This window comes from Notamacropus eugenii, chromosome Y (assembly GCF_028372415.1).
Source record: "Notamacropus eugenii isolate mMacEug1 chromosome Y, mMacEug1.pri_v2, whole genome shotgun sequence".
In the NCBI taxonomy this organism is placed as follows: Eukaryota; Metazoa; Chordata; class Mammalia; order Diprotodontia; family Macropodidae; genus Notamacropus; species Notamacropus eugenii.
In genome coordinates this window covers 5,672,023-5,695,725 of record NC_092880.1, presented here as the reverse complement: position 1 = coordinate 5,695,725, position 23,703 = coordinate 5,672,023, and the positions used below count along the sequence as shown (strand labels likewise).

Sequence of the window (23,703 nt, the reverse complement as noted above, 5' to 3'; positions counted from 1 at the left end):
TACATAGTAGACAAAATAGCGAACCATTTTTCATATTCAATGTACTGTCACCCATAACCCTGATACAATTTGAACAACCAGTCCAAATAGGATAGTTCATGGAGTAAACTTCATGAAGTGCAATATAAATAGTTTGTTCTCAGAAAGAAACATTAATGCTAAGAAATTAATACAAAGCCAAGTAGAATAAAAAATAGTGACCACTTATAGTAATACTTAATATGATTGATTTAAGCACTTATGAACATATCTGAGAGTTCTTTATGCTTTCAATTTAATTAAATTTTTAAAAAAATATTGAAAATATATTTACTCTTGGAAGGGCTTTCAGGAATCATCTAGTGTAATATTTTCATTTTAGATGTAGGGAAAATGAAAGGCATACTTAAGAAAGGGTGGGAGATCATTTTAGTGTGTAATAGCTGGAATTTATGTTGCTATTTGGTGACAAGTCAATTTGGTGTGATTAGCATAGCCTGAAGATTATATTCTACAAGGAGAGATAGGCTGATGAAAGGCCTTGGATTCATGTCTTAGGAAAATCAACTGAAGCAGGTGGGGATATTGAGCCTAAAGAAGAAATGACACCATTCCCAGCTTTCAGTGACTTAATGTCTTCCTATCACTCATAAGGATCTGGCGTCATAGATTTAGAGCTTTAAGGAAATTTAGAAGTCATTTGACCCATTGACAGAAGAAGAAACTGAGGAACAAGCAAGTTAGAGGCTTGTCCAAGGTGACACAGATAGTAAGTAGTAGAAGGGAAATTGAAACACTAATCCTCGTATTTTAAATCAAGCTTGTGTGTGTGTGCGTGTGTGCGTGTGTGTGTGTGTGTGTGTGTGTAATATTTTTTGCACGTTACTGCCTCCCTGTCTTCCTAGTACTTTGAACAGAATTGTTTAATTCAAACGTATCTTTCTTTTATAGTGACAAAACTCAGGTTCTCTCTCCTGATTTTAGTCCCTGTCAGCATTTACTCTCTTATATGCCAATTATTTCACCGAGCCCCTTGCAGCCTGCTCTCTCAGTGGGAAACTCATATAATAATTTATTTTAAGATGCTTTTGGAAGTATTTTAATTTGATTTCAAACGGTATTACAATTACACAACTTATTAAGTTCTAGCGAATATCTAATTCCAGAATTATAAACCTTATTCAATCAAGGAGATATTTTAATTTAGAAGCTCTTGTAAGTGTCTCTAGAAGTATAACATGAAGATAGCTCACTACTATTACTACTACTACTACTACTACCACTACTACTACTAAATAATATGTATGTGTGTATAAGTGTATATGTACGTGTGTGGGTATACATGCATAGACATAGACATATGGCAGAGTACTTGCCTCTGAAGAACTTCTATTTTGCTTGTACACACAGACAAGTGATATAGCAAAAGATAACAAATGAGATGGGATGGCACATGAACATTACTTTGAAAGATGGGACCAATTCTAGTGAATAAAGTCTAGGAACATTTTGAGAAGGAAAAATAGAGTGAATGCAAATAGAAAATAAAAATGATCATGGCTTTGAATTTCGACCATCATTGTGATTAGTCATTTTTGTTTACTTATCCGATAACTACAGACTGACAGAAAGACAGTCAGAAAGACAGGCAAATAGAGAGACAGACAGACAGATAGATGATAGATAGATAGATAGATAGATAGATAGATAGATAGATAGATAGATAGACAGACAGATAGATAGATAGACAGATAGAGACAGATATTGACAACTGTCAAAATTCCATTCAAATTGACAATGATTCATGGACTAGAAAGGGGACTGAATGCTGAGTCAAAAGGTTTAAGTTAGTTTAACCTCTCTTTTCCTGAAGTTACTGGATTTTATGTATTTTAAGAGAAATAGGTGAGAATTTGCTCAAATTTCCTTTTTTAGCCTTCACAAACATGTGATATCATGCTAATATCAATATTTGTCAAAAAATAGGCTTTCAAAACACCATGCAAAAGATAATATTTTAGATACTGGATATATACAACAAATATGTGAATCAATCCTTTCTTCTTGTAATTTATATTTGAACAGTGAAGAGAACATGCAAAGGAAGAGATATTCACAATATGCAAATCTAGGTGGATAAAGCACGTTAACCAAATATAAGACAGCCTCAGCGGAAGAGGAATTAGTGGTTGGTCAGGACTGTAGAGCACATTGAGCGTGAGCTGAGACGTAAAAGAGACCAAGTAGGGTTTTCCAAAATGTGAAGGCAAAGAGGAAAAACATTCTAAAGATAAGATCCCACACATTGAGTTTAGGGATATAAGGCCATGTATTTGGAACATCAGTAACCCAATGTGGCAAGGTGCTTAACTATGTAAAGGACATTATTTGTAAGAAGGCTAGAAAGTAAGGTAGAGCGGAGGTTGTCAGGATTTTATTTTGGTATTAGAAATAATGGGGAGTTCCTGGACTTTACTGAGTTGAGATTGGGGGAGGGGGGGTTATCAAACCTGATCTTTAGACAACTCACATTGGCCACAATTTTGCTATTTGAAAGGATTAACTAGGTCTTTATTACATATAAATTAAATTTTCAATACGAGACAATTTATGGCTCCAAATTTCAGTATGAGTTTTCTTGAATATTGGAAGGCTATAAGCGAAATAAAATTTAGAACTCAACTCATGAAGAATAACACTCGGAAGCCACTTCTTGTGTGATAATAGACACAATGCATTTTTGTGGAACTGAACAATAGTCACTTAAAGGACTGAAATTTAGAATGATGAATAGAGATTATGTAATGTCCAGTCAAAAGGGAAACTTAAAAATCATCTAGCATAAACTTCGCATTTTACAGATAAAAAAGCATGTGAACTGGCGAGGGGGAAATGACTTTTCCAGGCTGAACTAATTATTTCTACTGATGGAAACCTCAGGTGGGGAAATGATAAGAAGAAATAATTCTTTGGGAGCAGAATTTATTCTCTTCGGATTTTCTGACCTTCCTCACTTCCATGTCATTCTGTTTGGCCTTTTCTTAGTTATCTACATGAGTATCTTTTTGGGAAATGGCTTGATAATTTTAATAGCAATGGTTGATCCAGCTCTGCAAACCCCCATATATTTCTTCCTTGGAAACTTTTCCTTCCTGGAAATCTGTTACACATAAGTCACCATTCCCAGAATGCTGACAGACCTTTGGACACAGAAACAAAATATTTCCCTATTAGCTTGTGCTGTACAATTTGGCTTTCTGCTAATGCTAGGAGCCACTGAGTGCTTCCTCTTAACTGTAATGGCTTATGATTGTTATGTGGCTATCTGTAAGCCTCTGAACTATCCTCTCATTATGAACCACAAAATGTGTGTACAGCTACTTTCTGGCTCCTGGACCATTGGGATTCCAGTCCAGCTAGGTCTGACATACCAGATTTTCTCTCTACCATTCTGTGGTTCTAAAACACTCTATCATATTTTCTGTGATATCCGTCCAATACTAAAGGTGGCCTGTGATGATACTTCTGTAAAAGAATTCTCTCTTTATGCTATTGTTTTGTTTGGTGTGATTCCCTTTCTATTGATACTCAGTTCCTACATCAAAATTATAGGGACTATCTTGAAGCTGCGATCAGCCATGGGAAGATCAAGAGCTTTCACCACGTGCTCCTCTCATGTCATGGTTGCTGGTTTGTTCTTTTTGTCTGTCATTATGACATGTACAAACTATATCCACTCATTGTGAAGGAAATGATAAATTTTTCTCTCTTTTCTACACCATTGTAACCCCAGTGTTTAATCTCATTATTTACACCCTCAGGAACAAGGATATTTTAGTTGCTCTGAGAAAGTTCTTACCAATATCGGGAGGTTAGCAAAGTAAAGGACTGAACTCCTAGAATTTGGTTTCTTTCCTCATTTGACTCAAAAATCCTATAAAATATTTCCCAGTCTTATCTTCAGTAGCCCGATAAAAACTTGATCATTTCCTGTGAATAACCTCAAATATCCCGGATAACACCTTGTATTTCAAACATTACTCCACCCATTATATAATTTCTTCCTATGCTTTTAAAAAGGCCAATTTGGTTCTTCCTTTAATATTTAAATAACAAATGACTTCCCTCCCTTCTAGGGAAGGTGACAAACTGAAATGATAATTGGTTTGAATGTTCTAGTCCATGAACAATGCGGTGTCAGAAACATATGGAAATATCATCAACACATTTTGTTTAGTTCTTCTGGGAAAAAAACAGTATTTCTTGTTTATGTTAATTTTAAAAAACTGCAGATTTAAATGATGCTTTTTTGAGATAATGATCATTGTCAACTGTCACTTTTAATAACACCCTTAATATTTTGGAGTCAATTTCCATGTAATTTGTAGACTTGAATTGCTCATTAAATAATGAATGGATTCTGCAATCCCTTCCCTGTGTTCATTTTATCTTTGCATTTGATATGTTAATTAATATAATATATTATCATTTCATAACACATTATTGTGTTATAACATAATATTGTATTACATATTATTATAATTAATCATAATAATATAAATTGAGGTAATTTGAACCTTGTCCTATTTTATAACCTAACTTCATAAAGACAGCCCTTTTAGCCTTATGGTTGATTAATTGTGCATATGTGTATGTGTGTGTGCGTGTGTGTGCATGCACACGCGTGTGTAGTATGTACCTCTGTGTGTATTTGATGAATTAGAAGAAAATTTCACTCAAATAGATACAGAGTCAAGGAGGATCAGTATAGTTTACAACATTTAACTAATTAAAAATGACACAAAATACATCTTTGAAAAAATGACCACTAGAAAAAGAGAGGAGACAGTCATGCTATACTGGTTTCCATATATATTAGCAAGAGACTTTGTAGAAGATTGCCAATTCAACACATGCATCCTCTATCGAGGATTTAAGGAACTTTCTGAATTCTACACATACAGAATGAGAAGCGATGGATGGGTATTTAGATCTGCAGCTTTGGTGAAAATGCCCACTTTGGTGAGAACACAAAATGATGAAAGGAATGCAACTTAAGTAGAATAAAGCTGTATTTATTTTACATTGTTATGTGAAAAATAAGTATTAGCATTTTATTAGAAATTGAAAAAATCTAACTTTTAAACAGTGGTGTGTATAAGAAGACTATTACAGCATATAAAATGCTAATTGCATATAAATTAGAAAGGTAAATTCCCCATTCAATACAATGTCAAAGAAATTTATACCTAATGGGGGGAGTTCAGGATATGATGGATACTTTTCAGAATTCCAATAATTCGATCACTTCATTTCTTTATGTTTCTGATCTGATGGAAAAGTGAAGAAATTAAAAAAAAAATACTGGATAACACATTAATCATAGATTTAAAGTTGCCCCCCACCTGAGCACCTTAACTTAATCTCACACTGAATAGCAACCCTGCCCCTGCCAAAAGCCCTGAGGCTGGGAAGCAGCATTTAAATCTCAGTCCCCAATCGCTGGCTGGGAGGATCTGGAGGCGTGGTGGGGGTGGAAAGAAGACTCAGAAGTCAACCTACTGGCTGGGAAAATGCATAGAAAAGGGGAAAAAAATAAGACTATAGAAGGTTACTTTCTCGGTGAACAGATAATTCCTCCCTCCCTTTCTGATGAGGAAGAACAGTGCTTACCATCAGGCAAAGACACAGAAGTCAAGGCTTCTGTATCCCAGCCCACTCAATGGGCTCAGGCTATGGAAGAGCTCAAAAAGGATTTTGAAAATCAAGTTATAGAGGTGGAGGAAAAACTGGGAAGAGCAACGAGAGACATGCAAGCGAAGCATGGAAAACAAGTAAACACCCTGCTACAGGAGACCCAAAAAAATGCTGAAGAAAATAACACCTTGAAAAATAGGCGAACTCAATTGGCAAAAGAGGTTCAAAAATCCAATGAGGAGAAGAATGCTTTCAAAAGCAGAATTAGTCAAATGGAAAAGGAGATTCAAAAGCTCACTGAAGAAAATAGTTCTTTCAAAATTAGAACGCAACAGATGGAGGCTAATGACTTTATGAGAAACCAAGAAATCACAAAACAAAACCAAAACAATGAAAAAATGGAAGATAATGTGAAATATCTCATTGGAAAAACAACTGACCTGGAGAATACATCCAGGAGAGACAATTTAAAAATTATGGGCCTACCTGAAAGCCATGATCAAAAAAAGAGCCTAGACATCATCTTTCATGAAATTATCAAGGAAAACTGCCCTGATATTCTAGAACCAGAGGGCAAAATAAGTATTCAAGGAATCCACAGACCACCAACTGAAAGAGATCCAAAACCAGAAACTCCTAGGAACATTGTGGCCAAATTTCAGAGTTCCCAGGTCAAGGAGAAAATATTGCAAGCAGCTAGAAAGAAACAATTCAAGTATTGTGGAATTACAATCAGGATAACACAAGATCTAGCAGCTTCTACATTAAGGGATCAAAGGGCATGGAATAGGATATTCCAGAAGTCAAAGGAACTAGGACTAAAACCAAGAACCACCTACCCAGTAAAACTGAGTATAATACTTTAGGGGAAAAAATTGGTCTTTCAATGAATTAGAGGACTTTCAAGCATTCTTGATGAGAAGACCAGAGCTGAAAAGAAAATTTGACTTTCAAACACAAGAATGAAGAGAAGCATGAAAAAGTAAACAGCAAAGAGAAGTCATAAGGGACTTGCTGAAGTTGAACTGTTTACATTCCTACATGGAAAGACAATATTTGTAATTCTTGAAACTATTCAGTATCTGGGTACTGGGTGGGTTTACACATACACACACACACACGCACACACACACACACATAGAGACAGAGTGCACAGAGTGAATTGAAGGGGATGGGATCATATCTTTAAAAAATGAAATCAAGCACTGAGAGAGAAATATATGGGAGGCGAAAGGGAGAAATGGAATGGGGCAAATTATTTCTCATAAAAGAGGCAAGCAAAAGACTTATTAGAGGAGGGATAAAGAGGGGAGGTGAGAGAAAAACATTAAGTTTACTCTCATCACATTCCACTAAAGGAAGGAACAAAATGCACACTCATTTTGGTATGATAACCTATCTTAAAATACAGGAAAGTGGGGGGTAAGGGGATAAGCAGGGTGGGCGGGATGAAGGAAGGGAGGGCATGGGGAGGAGGGAGCAATTTGAGGTCAACACTTATGGGAAGGGAGAGGATCAAAAGAGAGAATAGAAGTAATTGGGGGCGGGATAGGATGGAGGGAAATATAGTTAGTCTTATACAACATGACTATTATGGAAGTCATTTGCAAAACTACACAGATTTGGCCTATATTGAATTGCTTGTCTTCCAAAAGTAGGAGGTGGGGAGCGAGGGAGGAAAAGAACTTGAAACTTAAAGTTTTAGGAACAACTGTCGAGTACTGTTCTTTCCACTAGGAAATAAGAAATACAGGTCAAGGGGTAGAGAAAGTTATTTGGCCCTACAGGACAGAGGAGAGGATGGAGACAAGGGCAGAGAGGGATGATAGAGGAGAGAGCAGATTGGTGATGGGGCAATTGGAATACTCGGTGTTTTGGGGTGGGGGAGGGGACAAGGGGGCAGAAAATTTGGAACCTCAAATTTTGTGTAAATGAATGTTAAAAGTTAAATGATAAATTTAAAAAAAAAAACAATAGTACCTAACTCCAAAGCTTATTATGAGAATTAAATGAGATACTTACAAAGTGTTTTTGCAAACATTAAAGTGATATAGAACTAAAAAAAAAAAAAAGATCAAGAAGGAAGCAGAAAGCTGGACAAGAATTTTTGCAACTAATGTCTGTGATTAAGGCCTCATTACTAATATGTAGAGAGAACTGAGTCAAATTTACAAAAATGCAAGTCATTCCCCAACTGATAAATGGTCAAAGTATTTGAACAGGCAGGTTTCAGAAAAAGATATTAAAGTCATGGATAGTTATACGAAAAAATGCTCTAAACCACTATTCATTAGAGAGATGCATATCAAAACATCTCTGAGGTACCACCTCACACCTATCAGATTGACCAACATGATAAAACAGGAAGATGATAAATGTTGGATTTGTGAGAGAGTTGGAACATTAAATTATTACTGGTGGAGCTCTCAGCTGATGTAACCATTCTGAGAAGCAATTTGCAACTATGCCCAAAGGGTTACAAATATGTGGATACCCTTTTACCCAGCAATATGGCTTCCAGGCCTGCATCCCAAAGAAATCATAAAAATAGAAACGGTCTCACATGTACAAAAATATTTATAGCAACTCTCTTTGTGTTGGCCAATAAGTGGAAATCAAGGGGATGCCCTTCAATTGGGGAATGGTGGAATGACTTGTGGTATATGAATGCAATGGAATACTCTTGTCCTTTAAGAAATCATGAACAAGCAGAATCCAGAGAGGCCTGGAAAGACTGATATGATCTGCTACTTAGAGAAAGATGCAGAACCAGAAGAATTTTGTACACAGCAACAACCACAGTTTGTGAGGAACTTTTCTTGTAGATTTAGTCCTTCATAGGAATGCAGGGACCTAAAAAATTCCCAGTGGATTGTTGAGGCAAAACGTCTTCCACATCCAGGAAAGAATTATGAAATTGGATTGCAACATGAAGCAGACGATTTTCTTTTGTATTATATTTTGCTTTGTTCTATGGTTTTTCCTATTCATTTTAATTTTTCTCTTCAAGAAGACTAAAGTGAAAATGTATTTACTAGGAATGTGTGTGTATATCCTATGTAAGACTGCGTGCCTTCTAGAGGAGAGAGTGGCGAGGGAGGTGTGAAGGTGGAAGGGGGGCAGTCTAAGATATATGGAAATGACTGTGACATCAATAAAATCATTTGAAAAAAGAATTATTTTTCTCAGTGACCTTTGGACCTCTTTTTCCATTTGCCAAATTCTGCTTTTTAGAGCATTCTTCTCCTCATTGACTTTTTAAATTTCTTTTGACATTTAGGCTAGTCTATTTTTAAAGGTTTTTTTTTCTTTAGCTTTTTTTGGGTATCCTATAGCAAGCTGTTAACTCTCTTTTCATGATTTTCTTGCATTGGTCTCCTTGCTCTTCCCTATTTTTCCTCCACCTCTTTTCCTTGATTTTCAACATCCTTTTTGACCTCTTCCATGTCCTGAGACAACTGCATATATTTTTTGAAGGTTTTGGATTTTGAAGAACTGACTTTGATGTCTTCCTCTAATGGTATGCTTTGTACTTCCTCATCCAAAAAGATGGAGGAAAATACCTTTTCACCAAGAAAGTAGCCTTCTGTAGTCTTGTTTTTTCCCCTTTTGGGGGCATTTTCCCAGCCAGTTACTTGACTTTTGAATCCTTTGTCAAGTTGACTCTAGGGACTTGTAAATTCTTACTTCCTACAAGATGGCACAATCAAGGGAGAGGAGTTTACTCCTCTTCTGCGCTACTCTCTGGTCTGGGAGGAACTACAAGCACTCTCTTGTGCCTAGGATTAGTAAGAAGGGTTGCTTCTCCAAAGCCTCCATCAGCTCCCCCACAGCAGTACTCTTTCTCACCTCAGGACCACCACTCTGGACGGAGACACGGATCAGCAGCTTGATTCGCTCAGATTCTTTAGGCGGAGAGTTCCAATAGAGGCTGCTGCAGCTATAGCGACTGCTACCACCCTGGGGCTAGGTGTAGGGCTTGACTGAACTTCCCTCTCTGGAAGGTGAAAGAGCTTCTTTACCGACCTTTGAAGCTGTCACTTGGCATTTGTGGGTTAAGAAACCTGGAAACTGCAGCTGTTATCCGTGATTCCACGCCCTGAAACCTGTTCGAGACCTGTCTGTGCTGGCCAAGGCTAGGGTGTACTCTGCTCTGAGCCCAGTGATATAGACCTTACCTGTTGGTATTCCAGGCTGCCTTGGGCTAGAAATCTCTTTCATTGTCGTTTTGTGGCTTCTGCTGCTCTAGAATTTATTTAGAGTCATTTTTACAGGTATTTTATGGGATATGGGGGGTGAGCTACATGAGGTCCATCTTTCTACTCCATCATCTTGGCTTATTCCCCACCTGGGTAAATCGTTAAGGGAAGTTTCAAACGCTGGTTGGTTTTTGGATGAGGAAACTTGAAGGGCAAAAATCTTGTCCCAATACAATAATTTCTTATTAAATATAAGAAAGAAGTAAATAATTTTTCACATTTTCAATTATTTACATATAAGCCATAATCTTTGCTGATAATTAAAAAGAAAAGATTAGGTAGACCAAAATGTCACCTAAGGACAATGGAGAGGCATACAGTAGATATGAAGAATGAATGATTTTCAGCAATGGGATAATTCATTTTAAAAAACTGTCTTTGCCTTAGGGAGTTTGTATTCTAATTAGCAAAGAGAACACAGGAAATAAAGAATTGAACAGCTGAGATGGCAGAGGAGAAAATGTATTTCCACGATAGAAAGTTGGGAATATAGTCCCCCAAGTCAGCAGAGCTGGTTAGAAGTGAAAAAACCTGGCAGGGATATTTTTTCAAATGGAGATGCCAAAGAGAATTTCAATGACCTAAGTAAGAGGCCACAGGATTGCAGGCGTATCCAGTGAGAAGGCAGTAGGTATAGAATTTATTAAGATAAAATTATGATCATGACAAAATAAAACAATTCCTGGAAGTCATGTCAATAAATCAATCAGTAAATCTCCTGGCAGTTGGGTCTTTGAATACTCAGAGGAGATTTTCAAATATTACTTTTTTATTAATAACACTGCATTTCTTCATTTCTTCTTTCTTGTATAGGGTAAGGTATATGAGCAAAAATAAGAAGGTTTAGTATATCTAATACATCAATAATTAGTTGCTATTTTTTGTCAATAAATGAATAATTCACTTTTATCAGTATTAAACTGCAACAAAATATTGGTTACTTTTCAGAAAAATTAAAATATCAGGTGAAATATGTAATAATGGTTTCAGGTTTTGATGAAAGGAGATAAATAGCAAATTAGGATACTAGAAATTAAGTGACATAAAGTTTATTCTCATCAGCATTCTGATGCAGATGCTAAATAAATGAATCAGTATGCAAATATTTCCAAGGGAAAAATGAGGAAACAAGAATGAAGTGGATGTGGTAGTATCTCATTTCAAATTACATAATAAACGCCATTATGTCCTAAATTGTTTGGTATTGATAAGGAAGAAAGAAGGCAGAGAAAAAATGGAATATATTTGGAAACTAAAACCTATGAAGAAATAAAAACAATAGATATGAATGTCATCAAAAATGCATAATGTGAAATACTATGTGGGTGATATTATTGAGGTGAAAATATGTCTCACGGGAAAAATAGAAGGCAGTATCACTAATAAACAATTCTCAACATTCATTCGTAAAACTTTGAGTAACAACCTCTCTTCTTTCCTCCCCCTGCCACTCATCCCCACTGAAAAGGCAAACAATTCAATATAGGCTATATATGTGTAGTTTTGCAAATGAGCTCCATAATAGTCATGTGTGCAAGACTAACTATGTTTCCCTCTATCCCATCGTGCCCTCCATTTCTTCTATTCTCTCTTTTGATATTGTCGCTCCTCAAGTGTGTTTACTTACAATTGCTTCTTCCTCCCATTTAACCTTCCTTCCATCATGCCCCCACCCTGCTTATCCTCTTCTCCCCTACTTTCCTGCAGTGTAAGATAGATTTTCATACCAAATTGAGTGTGCGTGTTATTCCTTCCTTGAGCCAAATGTGATGAGAGAAAACTTCATTTTTCCCTCTCGACTCCCCCCATTTCCCCTCCACTGAAGACGCTTTTTCTTGCCTTTTATATGATAGATAATTTGCCCCATTCCGTTTCTTCCTTTCTCCTCCCAATATATTTCTCTCTCATCCCTTAATATTATTGTTTTAGATACGATCCCTTCCTATTCAGCTCACCCTGTGCTCTCTGTCTTTCTCTCTGTCTCTCTCCCTCTGTCTCTCTCTCTCTCTCTCTCTCTCTCTCTCTCTCTCTCTCTCTCTCTCTCTCTCTCTATATATATATATATATATATATATATATATATATATATATATATATATATATATATATATATATAATGTGTGTGCGTACGTGTGTGTCTGTGTGAGTGTATAACCCTCCAACTTCCCAGATAGTGAGAAAAGTTTCAAGAGTTACAAATATTATCTTTCCATGTAGGAATGTAAACAGTTCAAATTTAGTAAGTCCCTTGTAATTTCTCTTTTGTATTTACCGTTTCATGTTTCTTTTGATTCTTGTGTTTGAAAGCAAAATTTTCTTTTCAGCTCTGGTCTTCCATCAAGAAAGATTGAAAGTCCTCTATTTCACTGAATGACCATTTTTACCCTGAAGTATTGTATTCAGTTTTGCTGGGTACGTGATTCTTGGTTTTAGTCCTAATTCCCTTGCCTTCTGGAATAGCATATTCCAAACACTTTGATCCCTCAATGTAGAAGCTACTAGATATTTTTTTATCCTTATTGTATTTCCACAATGCTTGAATTGTTACTTTCTAGCTGCTTTCAATATTTTCTCCTTGACCTGAGAACTCTAGAATTTGGCAACAATATTCCTAAGAGTTTCTCTGTTTGAATCACTTTCAGGATGTGATTGGTGAATTCTTTCAATATTTATTTTGCCCTATGGACCTAGAGTATCAGCTCAGTTTTCCTTGATAATTTCATGATAGATGGTGTCTAGGTTCTTTCTTGGATCATGACTTTCTGATAGTCCCATAATTTTTAAATTATCCCTCCTGGATCTATTTTCCAGGTCAGTTGTTTTTCCAATGAGATATTTCACATTACTTTCCATTTTTCATTCTTTTGTTTTGTTTTGTAATTTCTTGGTTCCTCATACAGTAATTTGCTTACATCTATTCCATTCTAATTTTGAAAGAACTATTTTCTTCAGTGAGCTTTTGAACCTCCTTTTCCATTTGGCTAATTCTGATTTTTAAAGCATTTTTCTCCTCATTGGCTTTTTGGACCACTTTTTTCCAATTGAGTTAGCCTATTTTTCAAGGTGTTATTTTCTCCAGCATTTTTTTTGGGTCTCCTTTAGCAAACTATTAACCCGCTTTTCATGATTTTCCTGTATCGCTCTCATTTCTCTTCCAATTTTCCCTCACCTCTCTTCCTTGATTTTCAAAATCCTTTTTGAGCACTTTCATGATCTGAGACCATTGCATATTTATTTTGGAGGCTCTGGATGCAGAAGAATTGACTTTTATGTCTTCCCTTGATGGCAAACATTGTTGTCCTCACCAGAAAGGATGGTAGAGAATATCTGTTCATCAAAAAATTAACCTTCTATGGTCTTATTTTCTCCCCTATTCTAGGCATTTTCTCAACCAGTTACTTGACTTTTGGGTCCTTTATCAAGAGTAGGGTATACTCTGGGGACCTCTTAGTTCTCAGTTCCTCCATGGTGGCACAATCAAGGTAGAGGTATTTACTCCTCAGGGGCCTTCAGCTATGCCACGCCCCAGGACTGTGCTCAGGGCTGAGTTTAAGATCAGCTGCTCAGTTCCCCCACGGGCTTTAAAATGAGCTGCTCCAACAATGGACCTGGCTGCCTCTGTGGCCACCACAGTTGCCTGTCTCCTGATGCTGCTGCTTCTGCCTGCTGCTCAGGCCCTGCTCCTCCCAAGGAGGCTCCATTTGGTGTCTGGTGCAACAGACATATCCTTTCAGCCTTACAGGTCACCCTGGGCTGGAAATCACCTCGACTCTGTCGTCCTGTGGCTTCTGATACCCTACAATTTGTTGAGAGTCTTTCTTTACAGATACTTTATGGGCTGTGGGAGAAGAGCTAAAAAAGAGTAAAAAAAGAAAAGAAAATGTAACATATCTTCCAACAAAAAAACAATTGATTGAGTAAACAGATTAAGGAAAAAAATTAAGCATTATTCATCTGCCTGAACATGATGAACAAAAATGAGGCGAGACATATTTCAAGAAATATAAAAAGAAAACCGCCTGGATCTCTTAAAACCAGAAGGCAAAAATGAAATAGAAAGAATCAGCTCGTCACTTCCTAAAAGACAATGAGAAATGGAAATCCCCAGGAAAAATACAAACACGATCCAGAAACCCCAGGTAGCAGAATGCATTGAATCACCCAAAAGAATTTTATTACTAAGGATCCATGTATCACACACTACTTTACAAATGTGAAGGAACAGTGTAGTTTATGAAATTCAGCAATGTGAAAGTGAGCATTACGGACAAAAATAATTCCCCAGAAAAACTGAACACAATTTTGCAGTGGAAAAATGGACAACAAATAAAATAGATAACTTTCAAAGATCTCTGTAGAAATCACTGTAGAAACTTTAAAGTTCAAGCATAAGGAAAAACGAAATGCAAAAGTTTTAAAATGAAAGAACCATCAAAATGAATTACAATGATAAACTGATTTTTAATAGAGGGAGAAAATGCATTTTTTCTCTTCTGAAGGCTATCATCATCAGGGGTTATTAACAGAAACTAAATCGACTAAAGGATCAGTGATTTTCTTATTTTTGATGATCTTCAAAGAGAAGTAGAAAAAGAAATTCAAAGGAAAGCACTTGGTGGAAGGGGAAATGGAAAAGAAAATTGGGAGAAACTCACATTTTTGGGTGCCAATATGGAAGTCAGTATAAACAAAGAGAATTAGGTGGGTGTGGCTAACTCTTGAATCTCACTGTCATAAAAATATTCAAAAAGAGGAAATTAATGCATACTTCTACAACTGAGTAGAGAAATAACTTTCACTGAACAGAGAAAAATAAGCAAATTAAGGACAACTGAAGAATTAGAGGACAAGCAAAGTATAAGAATTCATTTCAACCAAAATAAATACTAAGGATAGAAATTTGCACACTGACAACAATGGTTTAGATTAAATTAATTTTACTTGATACAGGCTTTTATTTACTGCTTTTACATTATCTCTCCATATCTACTGCCATTCCTCTACGCACTGAAAAGACAAGTCAAATTACACTAATTACGTACGTGAAATCATGCAGAATATTTTTACACATTAGACAAGTTTTCCACAAAGCAAGAAAAATAGAGAGAGAAAATAATATTTCAATTAGTACTCAAAGTTCACCAATTCACTCCTAAGGTGAAAATTCAGGTATATATATGCGTGTGTGTGTGTGTACATATACATATATATGTGTGTGTGTGTGTATGCATACACACATATAAATAAATACGTATATACACATACATACACACATATACATATTCAAATATTCTATTGCAAGTATCAAAATTCTGTTTTACCTCTAACTACTTCCTCACTTTAATCTGTGCTTTCTTTTATCACCTCCCCACTTTCTGCTGTTTTTTTTTTCTTTTTTTTACTTTCTTTTCGTATTTCTTTGTTGGATATGGTAGATTGCTATAATGAGCTGGATGTTTGTCTATACATATATATTATGCACACACACACATATGTCCCTCTTTGAATGAATTTTGGTGAGAGTTAAGCATAACCATTGCTACCCCTCCACTGTAAAAACTCTTCCTTATCCATCTTTTTATATGGGATAATTTCACCTGTTCAGTCTCTCCCTTCCCCCTTTTCCAGTTCATTGCTTTTTCTCACAGTTTTTTTAGATCGTCCCAACACAATAATATCCATACCCTCTGTCTATGTAGACTCTTTATTCTGCACTGATAATGATAAAATTCTTAAGAGTTACAAATATCATCTTCTTATTTAGGAATATAAAAAGTTTAAACTTACTGAAACACTTATGAATATCTTTCATGTTTATAAATTTGTATTTCTTTTGAGTCTTATGTTTGAGTTTCAGTTTTGTGGCTCTTTTGATTCTTATGTTTGAATGTCAATTTTTTATTGAGCTTGCTTTTTGCATCAGAAATTACCAAGTGTACTGTTTCTCATTAAATGTTCTTTTTTTCCCTGAAAAAAAATACACATTTTTCTGGAAACATGATTCTTGTTTGTTATCATAGCTCCTTTTCCTTTTGTAATACCATATTCTAAATCATCAACTCCTTTAAAATAGAAACTGCTAAATTTTGAGTGGAAAAAATATACAATAACAAAAATGACTGATGCTATTGACAGTGTACTCTCAAATGTATAGATGCAGACAATTGTATTCTTAGTTTTAAATAGATGAAATAATTATGGATAAAATATTTGTTTTGTCTACATTTGAAGAAAAATAATGCAATACTGTTAAATATTTGCTGTGTTCTAAGAATTGTGCTAATCCCTGATAGTCAAACTGCAACAACAACAAACTTCAGTCCTCGCTCTCAAGTTCTCATTCTAAATGGGAAAAATAACTCATGGAATAGACGGAAAAGCATAGGGTACCATGTCATCAGCAGGTCAAATGTCCATGAATAAGAGTCTAAAATGTATAGATTTAGTGAAGGAGGTGAGTGTTGGAAGATGTTCCAATGCGGTGGCAAAATACAAGGTCATACATGATGTTCCTCAAACTCATTTATGCATTTTTTCTACATAATTTCCTTTGACTTACTGACCGCCACCTCAAGAGACATGACTCTTGAGATTCAGTTCAAATTCACTACTACTCCCCAATTAATTATATCATGATTAATAAATTAAATTTTGACTCTCTTTACTAGGGGAGAAGGCAGGAAAGTGGTGTAGGAGGCAGATAGTGGTCCTTATGAACATAATAGCGAGCATGTATATAGCACCTCAACATTAATAAAGTGCTAAATACATTTATTCTTTTATCAACAAAATAATTATATCATATAGGTGCCATTCTATTTATAGTAAAGATAAATGAGGCTGAGAGGTCTTAAGGGACTTTCCTAGGACCACATAGCTCCAAGGCTTTTACATATACATGTATGTACACGTGCATTCCCTATTTCATTACTATTCATGTGTCAGGGGGGATTAGAAAGATTACTATCTCTGCAGTTAAAGAAGTGGAGGATAAATCATACCTCTGGTGTCTTAACAGGAGTGAATATTGATAAATATAATAAATATATGAACATAAATATATAAATACATTTAGTAATATATGTATATATATAAATATAAGCTAATATATTTATATAGAAATATATAGTATATATAAAATATATGCAAATATACAGATATATACTAATATAATTATATTTTAATAAAAATTATATATTTATTATAAAATAAAATTATCATAAAATAAAAGTATTATTATAAAATAAAATATATTGTATGATGACATATAATAAATTAACAAAAGTATGTATATATACATATATATGCAAATATAATAAAAATAGTACTCTATGTTTCTAATGTTTTCTATCTGAATTATTTCTTTTTGATACTTGGAAAAGGCCAAAGAACAGAGCTCTCCTTTAATTTAAATCTCTTTTTAAAAATTTTTGTATTTAAAATGTGAAATTCAAAAGAATGTTTAAATTTCTCCCTGACCAAGAAAGGTCTTCATAATATTTAAAAGTAATTGGAACAAAAACAAAAAATCCATTAGTCAGTGTTAAGAAAGGGTTGGAGATTTAATAGCCATTGATCCATTAAAAGGAGCAATAATAAATAAAAACGTTGTTTTCTCCTGAACCATTCAAGCTAACATGTGCTGGGGGAAAGAGAGCAACAGTTAAAGGCTCTATTTCAAGTGGCTTCTGCACTTGCTGGTCACTTTGTCAATCCTGTCTTGATCAGAGTGCTTTGCCAATCTTGGTGTAGAAACTGGATTGAATTTTGCAAAAGGATTTCAAGCCAGAACACTGTTTTGTTAATTTTCTATTAAATAGTACAGGAGTTAATTTATTTATTCAAACAGAGAGGCTTTCATACTAGGATAATTTGAAAACATGATAGCCATAAAATTACCACTGTCTTTTATGTAGTGCTTTGTATTTGAAAATATCATATACTTATTACCATTTTTCATCACTACAACCTAACAAAGTAGGTGCTTGAAAAGATAAGTGTCTTGCCCAAGATCACACAGTTAAGTGAGGATCTAAGATAGGATATGAGATCAGGTCATCTGTAAAATGAAATGACTGGACCAAGTGGTCTGAGGTCAGATCAACTCTAGATTTATGATATATGGTTCTCTGTGCACCCTTTTGGAGACTCATTTTCCTCATCTGTAAAATGAAAATAACAATAAAATCCTTGATATCTCCCTCTCAGGATCCTTATGTGAAATCAAAATAATGATAACAATAATTATGAAGTGATAGATTAGCCTTAAAGAACGTCATAAATGTGAACAATTATTATCTTTAACGCACTGCACGTAGGAAGTGGTTAATAAATGTGTTTTAAATTAAATTGAATTGTTTCATTAGGTATTACAAGGTTTAAGGAGCAATGCTTCATAATCAGTTGAAAGACTGTTGACCTTCTCTACCACCTCTCTCACTTCCATGAAATCTCTGATGCGCATCTTCATCTCCAGCAGAATAAGCCAATATGAATTGGGATTTCTATTCAGACATCTATCCAATTTGAGGAAATACTATAGAATTAAAAGCTAAAAGGTGTTCCCAACTGCACTCCTCACCTTGATTGGAGTCATTTCGTCATTCAAAGAGGAGAGGACAAATGTGTTTTCCCTTTTGGAGTAACTATTTCGCAAATTGGTCACGAGTTTACACAAAAGACTAAAGATGCAGCAGAGGCTTCTTATCTTAGGTCCCAAATGTTACTCAATAAAAATGACTTCCCTCCACCAGAGTCCAGTGAAGAGCATATAATCTTTCTTTTGTAAGGTAAGTTTAAGAATTTTAAGAGATGATATTTCAAGACACAGGTATTAGAAGAAAATGATTTAAAAAAAGGACACACAAGTGTGAGTTCTACAGGTTTGCGAATAATATTTTCTGTCTGAAGCTTGATAATTGTGACTGAGAGTAACTAATGACAAAGAACAGAGATTGTGTTTGTACTTAAAGAATCAGAATTTAGCTGCTCTGAATAAAGAGTGAATATAACTTCGTCTTTAGTAGGATTTCATGAAACCTTTTTGATGTAAAAAATGTTAATTATTTTAATTACTTTTACATATATGCCCTGGCTTCTTGCAAAAGATTTTTAGAAAACATGTTCTAATGTGTCGCATTTTCCAAAAAAACCTTATATATCACACATTTTATTCATATGAAAGATAAGAACAGATTGCTTATTTTCTCTATTCATGTCTTCTCTGTAAACCATTCACATTCCCAATTTCAGTGCTAGCAATCCGCCCCCCCCCTCTCTCTCTCTCTCTCACACACACACACACACACACACACACACACACAGAAGCTACTCGATTTTGAACATCTGTGCTGTTTAATTTATGGTTCTCTCTATCACTCAAATAATCTGTCTCTAAACATAAACCTACTCAAATTTAAATGCTAAGACTCCATGACCATGTCTTTTTCAATTGTGTAAGTTACACTTTTTCTCATATATTTCATAGCTTTCCTTTGCTTGAATATTAAAAGTGCATTCATGAGTAAACCCTCATATCCCCACCTGTCAGAATTGAGGCACATTAGGATTATAACCACACAAAATTATGACAATTATCATAATGAGTATCTACAAAAAGATGGAAAAACAGTGAACTGTTAGAGAAACTTAAATATGAGTTATCTGAAAACAATGGGGAAAGTGGAGAATAAAGGATAAACAACTTGACATCATTATTCTTGAAGTGGACACTACCAAATATCTTGATGTCACTTGTGTGTCATTTTAGAGAAAATTGTCAAGAGAAAACTCTGAGACCAGTACCATATCCGTGAAGAAACGAAGCTTTCTTATCAAACAAAAATTAGACATCTTAGAAATATTTGTTAAATGCATTGAATAGTAAGAGCTCAATAAAGAGTTCACAAAGGTTAATATGAATGATCTCATTACTACACCGCCACTTTTTAATTGAACAAACTGAGACTCAGAAGAGTTCCTTGAATTGTCCACTTTCATAGAGCCAATGAGTGGCAGATGGAGAACTTCCTAACTGAGACCAGTTCTTCACGCAATATAAAAGATGATCACTTACCATATGCATAGTACACATTTAAGAAATCTTTATGAAACTGAACTGCCATTTCCTGAGATTTATTCAGCACTTGCACAAAGCTAAACATGAATAATCACTTTCAAGACTGACAATAAACTATATCGGAATAGTGTACATGCATTTGCTCAACCCAAGTCCTCTGTGCCTCCTACATTACTATTTTGAAGACACCAGTGTCTTTGCTAGGTTGTGTAGGATATTAGCCTTAACTTTCCACTCTCCTTTATCCATCAATGTTCATTCAATTGAAAAGTCCTGTTGATTACACCTTTACTGCATCTCTTCCCTACACTCATTTCTCTTCTCCGAAACTGCCATCACTTTGGCACAAATGCTCAGCACTTTTGTCCTGAACTCTGGCAACTTGCTTTCTACTTCTTCTCTTTGACTCAAAGCCCTAGGAAATTCACTCTATCTTTCAATAGACTGTCAAATTGTTACTCCTAAAGGGAATTTCTGATCTTGTTACCTTCAACTCTCACCCAATAACCTAGAGTTTCTCCTTATCAACTCACACACCAATGATAAAATTGTTTTCTAGCCTTTTAAAGTCACTGTAACCTCACTTTGCCTATTTTTGAAGTCTTCTCATATCTCACTTCCATATATTTACTCAAACACAGCTGTGTGGCACAGAAGACCACTTGCTAGACTTTGAGCTAGGACTATTTACGTTCAAATTTAACTTCATACACTTACACGTTGTATAACCTTGGGCAAATCAAATAATTTTTGCCTGCCACAGGTACTTCATAAGTAAAACTGGGATAATACTAACAAATATTTCCCAGGATGATTATGAGAATGAAATAAGCATTTTGTAAACCTTAAAATATTATATAAATGTTAATGTTGCTGTTGCCACCCTGTGATCCAATATAACTCCCCTCATACTCTTTCTCGAACAAGACTCTGGGTAATTTCGCTGTTATCTTCCAATGCTGGGAATACTCTACCACTTCTTTTCTATCTCCGTGTTTCCCAGACTTCCTTCCAGTCTCAGTTAAAACCCTACCTTCTCCAAAGAAATCTTTTCCAATTCGAGTTAATGTGTGTACCTTCCTTCTCATAATTATATCCAATATAACACACACATATACACACACACACATGCACATTTAGAGTCAAACCCACATATGTATGTGATATTTATGTATTATGTATGTTATATGTATTTTAGATAACATATGAATTTTATTTTGATACAATATTATGCTGTACAAGATATGTATGATATAAGATACAAAATAGTATGATATATTACATATTATTTAATCAATAATAATGATATTATATTGCATAATATCTATAAAGTATTTCAATAAAGTATCTATAAAATATTTCAATAATACAATATCAATAGTATGAATATATATATACATATATATATGACTGGGAAGATAAAGAAAAACACAAAACTGTTCAAATTCCAGGAACTCAAACTCTGATGGGTAATACAACCATGTACAATATGCGTTTATCCATATATATGTGTGTGTGTGTGTGATTGTATGTATACATTTGTATATATGGATATATATGTGTATATCTGTATATGTTCATACATGTGTATATATGCATATATAACTGTGTGTATATAATCAGTACTCTTTGCGGATTTCACCAAGGTAACAGCTAATAAATCTCTGAAGAAGCTTGTCACATCAGATATTCTATAATGCATGTCTAGCACCTGATTCAATACATGACATTTAAATTGACTTAGTCTCTTTATTTTGAAGATAGAATCATCAGATCATTGACCTAAAATAGCAATAATACTGACCTCTATCAGTGTTTCAGATGGGAAACTTTTGAAACTGTAATCTTTGTTCTTCAATGGATTATTATAATTAGAATCATCACTATTACTATTGTTACTGAAATGAAATTGCAGATATAGCCCAGATTTACTTCCAAAAGACCTTGGTTTAGGATGTCCAGAGGGTAATCCTCCAATCTACTTGAACTTCAGCTTCCTAAGCTGTTAAAAATGTCTTTTGAAGTACACAATTCAAGAGATTTTTACAAATGAAAGTATATTTTAAAAGCCTAAAGCACAACTGAAAGGAAATTTTCAAAATACTTTCTGGTCTTCCTCCCTCTTTGGAGAATCCTTGTCTGGAAAAGGTAAAATTCAATATCTTCTTTTGGCATTCAGTAACTAATGGACAGTAACTGTCTGTCTCCATATTACAGACGAGGAGTATTCTGAAATTACTATGCCCATCAGCTTTACAGAAGAGTAAAAACCCGATTCTTCCATTTATCTGGATTCATTTTCAAAAGAAGAGAAGAGAGAATAAACAAAGCAGGGATGGTGGAGGGGAATTACTCCATACCAACTGAGTTCATCCTCTTGGGAATAACTAGTTCTCCCAAGCTAAAAGTGACCCTTTTTGTTCTCTTTCTCACCGTTTATTTGGTTATTCTTATATCAAATCTTGGGATGATCATCTTAATCAGGATAGACCCGCATCTCCATTTGCCCATGTATTTTTTCCTTAGTCACATGTCCTTCTGTGATCTCTGCTACTCCACAGCTATTGGTCCCAAGATGCTGGTGGACTTCTATGCCAAAGACAAATCTATTTCCTTCATTGGTTGTGCTCTGCAATTCTATTTCTTTTGTTCCTTTGCAGATTCTGAATGCCTGCTCTTAGCAGTAATGGCTTTGGATCGCTACATGGCAATAAGCAACCCTTTGCTTTATACAGTAAATATGTCTAGCTGGGTTTGCTACCTATTGATGGCTGGTGTCTACATGGTGGGTTTGATGGATGCTCTGCTCCATACTACTTTAACCTTCACATTGAGTTTCTGTAGGTCCAATGAAATTAACCACTTCTTCTGTGATATGCCTCCTCTTTTATCAATCTCCTGTTCTGATATCCAAGTCAATGAACTGGTGCTCTTCACTGTCTTTGGTTTCATTGAAATGCTCACAATTTCAGGAGTCCTTGTCTCTTACTGTTATATAATCTCGTCTGTGTTGAAGATCCACTCCAATGAGGGCAGATACAAAGCCTTTTCAACTTGTATCTCCCACTTAACTACTGTTGCTATATTCCAGGGTACTCTCCTTTTTATGTACTTCAGGCCAAGTTCTGCCTATTCACTAGACGAAGACAAAATGACCTCCGTGTTTTATACTCTTGTCATACCCATGTTAAATCCCTTGATTTACAGTTTGAGAAACAAAGATGTGAAGGAGGCTCTGGGAAAGCTGAGAAACAAAATATGTTTTTAAATTGATACTTTTACTAAACTGACTTGGAGACCATGTGGAGAGCCTGGGAATCTGGGGTCCAATGAAATCATCAAAAGCTCCTGCAAGTTTTGTGTAATATACACGTGATCACAGAATTTCAGGGAGGTAAAATGACCTCACAGTTTGCTATTCCAATCTCTAACTGAGAAGCAATCCTTTCTACAACAATTCCCTCAATTGCCTGTATATTCAAATATTTCTTAAAGAGTGAATTTTTGCAAGAGAATATAAATGTCAAAAGATAATGCATATAATCAACAGTTAGAGAAGCCAAATTATGAATTCTATATTGCATTTTTCCTCTGTGACTCATCTATGTGATAGTGAGAAATCTATCATGGAAAGCATTTTACTTTAACCCATATCCCACAGAGTGACATACCCTGTAGAAGATAATGTCA

General features: G+C 35.1%; 1 protein-coding gene and 1 pseudogene across 1 annotated transcript; both read left to right on the top strand.

Moving 5' to 3' along the window:
• The first annotated feature begins 2,927 nt into the window (after positions 1-2,927).
• Positions 2,928-3,855, top strand: LOC140516739 (olfactory receptor 10AG1-like; annotated as a pseudogene).
• Positions 3,856-22,348: 18,493 nt separating this feature from the next.
• LOC140516618 (olfactory receptor 5W2-like) lies at positions 22,349-23,281 on the top strand. The gene has a single exon (XM_072627623.1). The coding sequence runs from the start codon at positions 22,349-22,351 to the stop codon at positions 23,279-23,281; it is 933 nt and encodes a 310-aa protein (XP_072483724.1).
• The last annotated feature ends 422 nt before the right edge of the window (positions 23,282-23,703 follow it).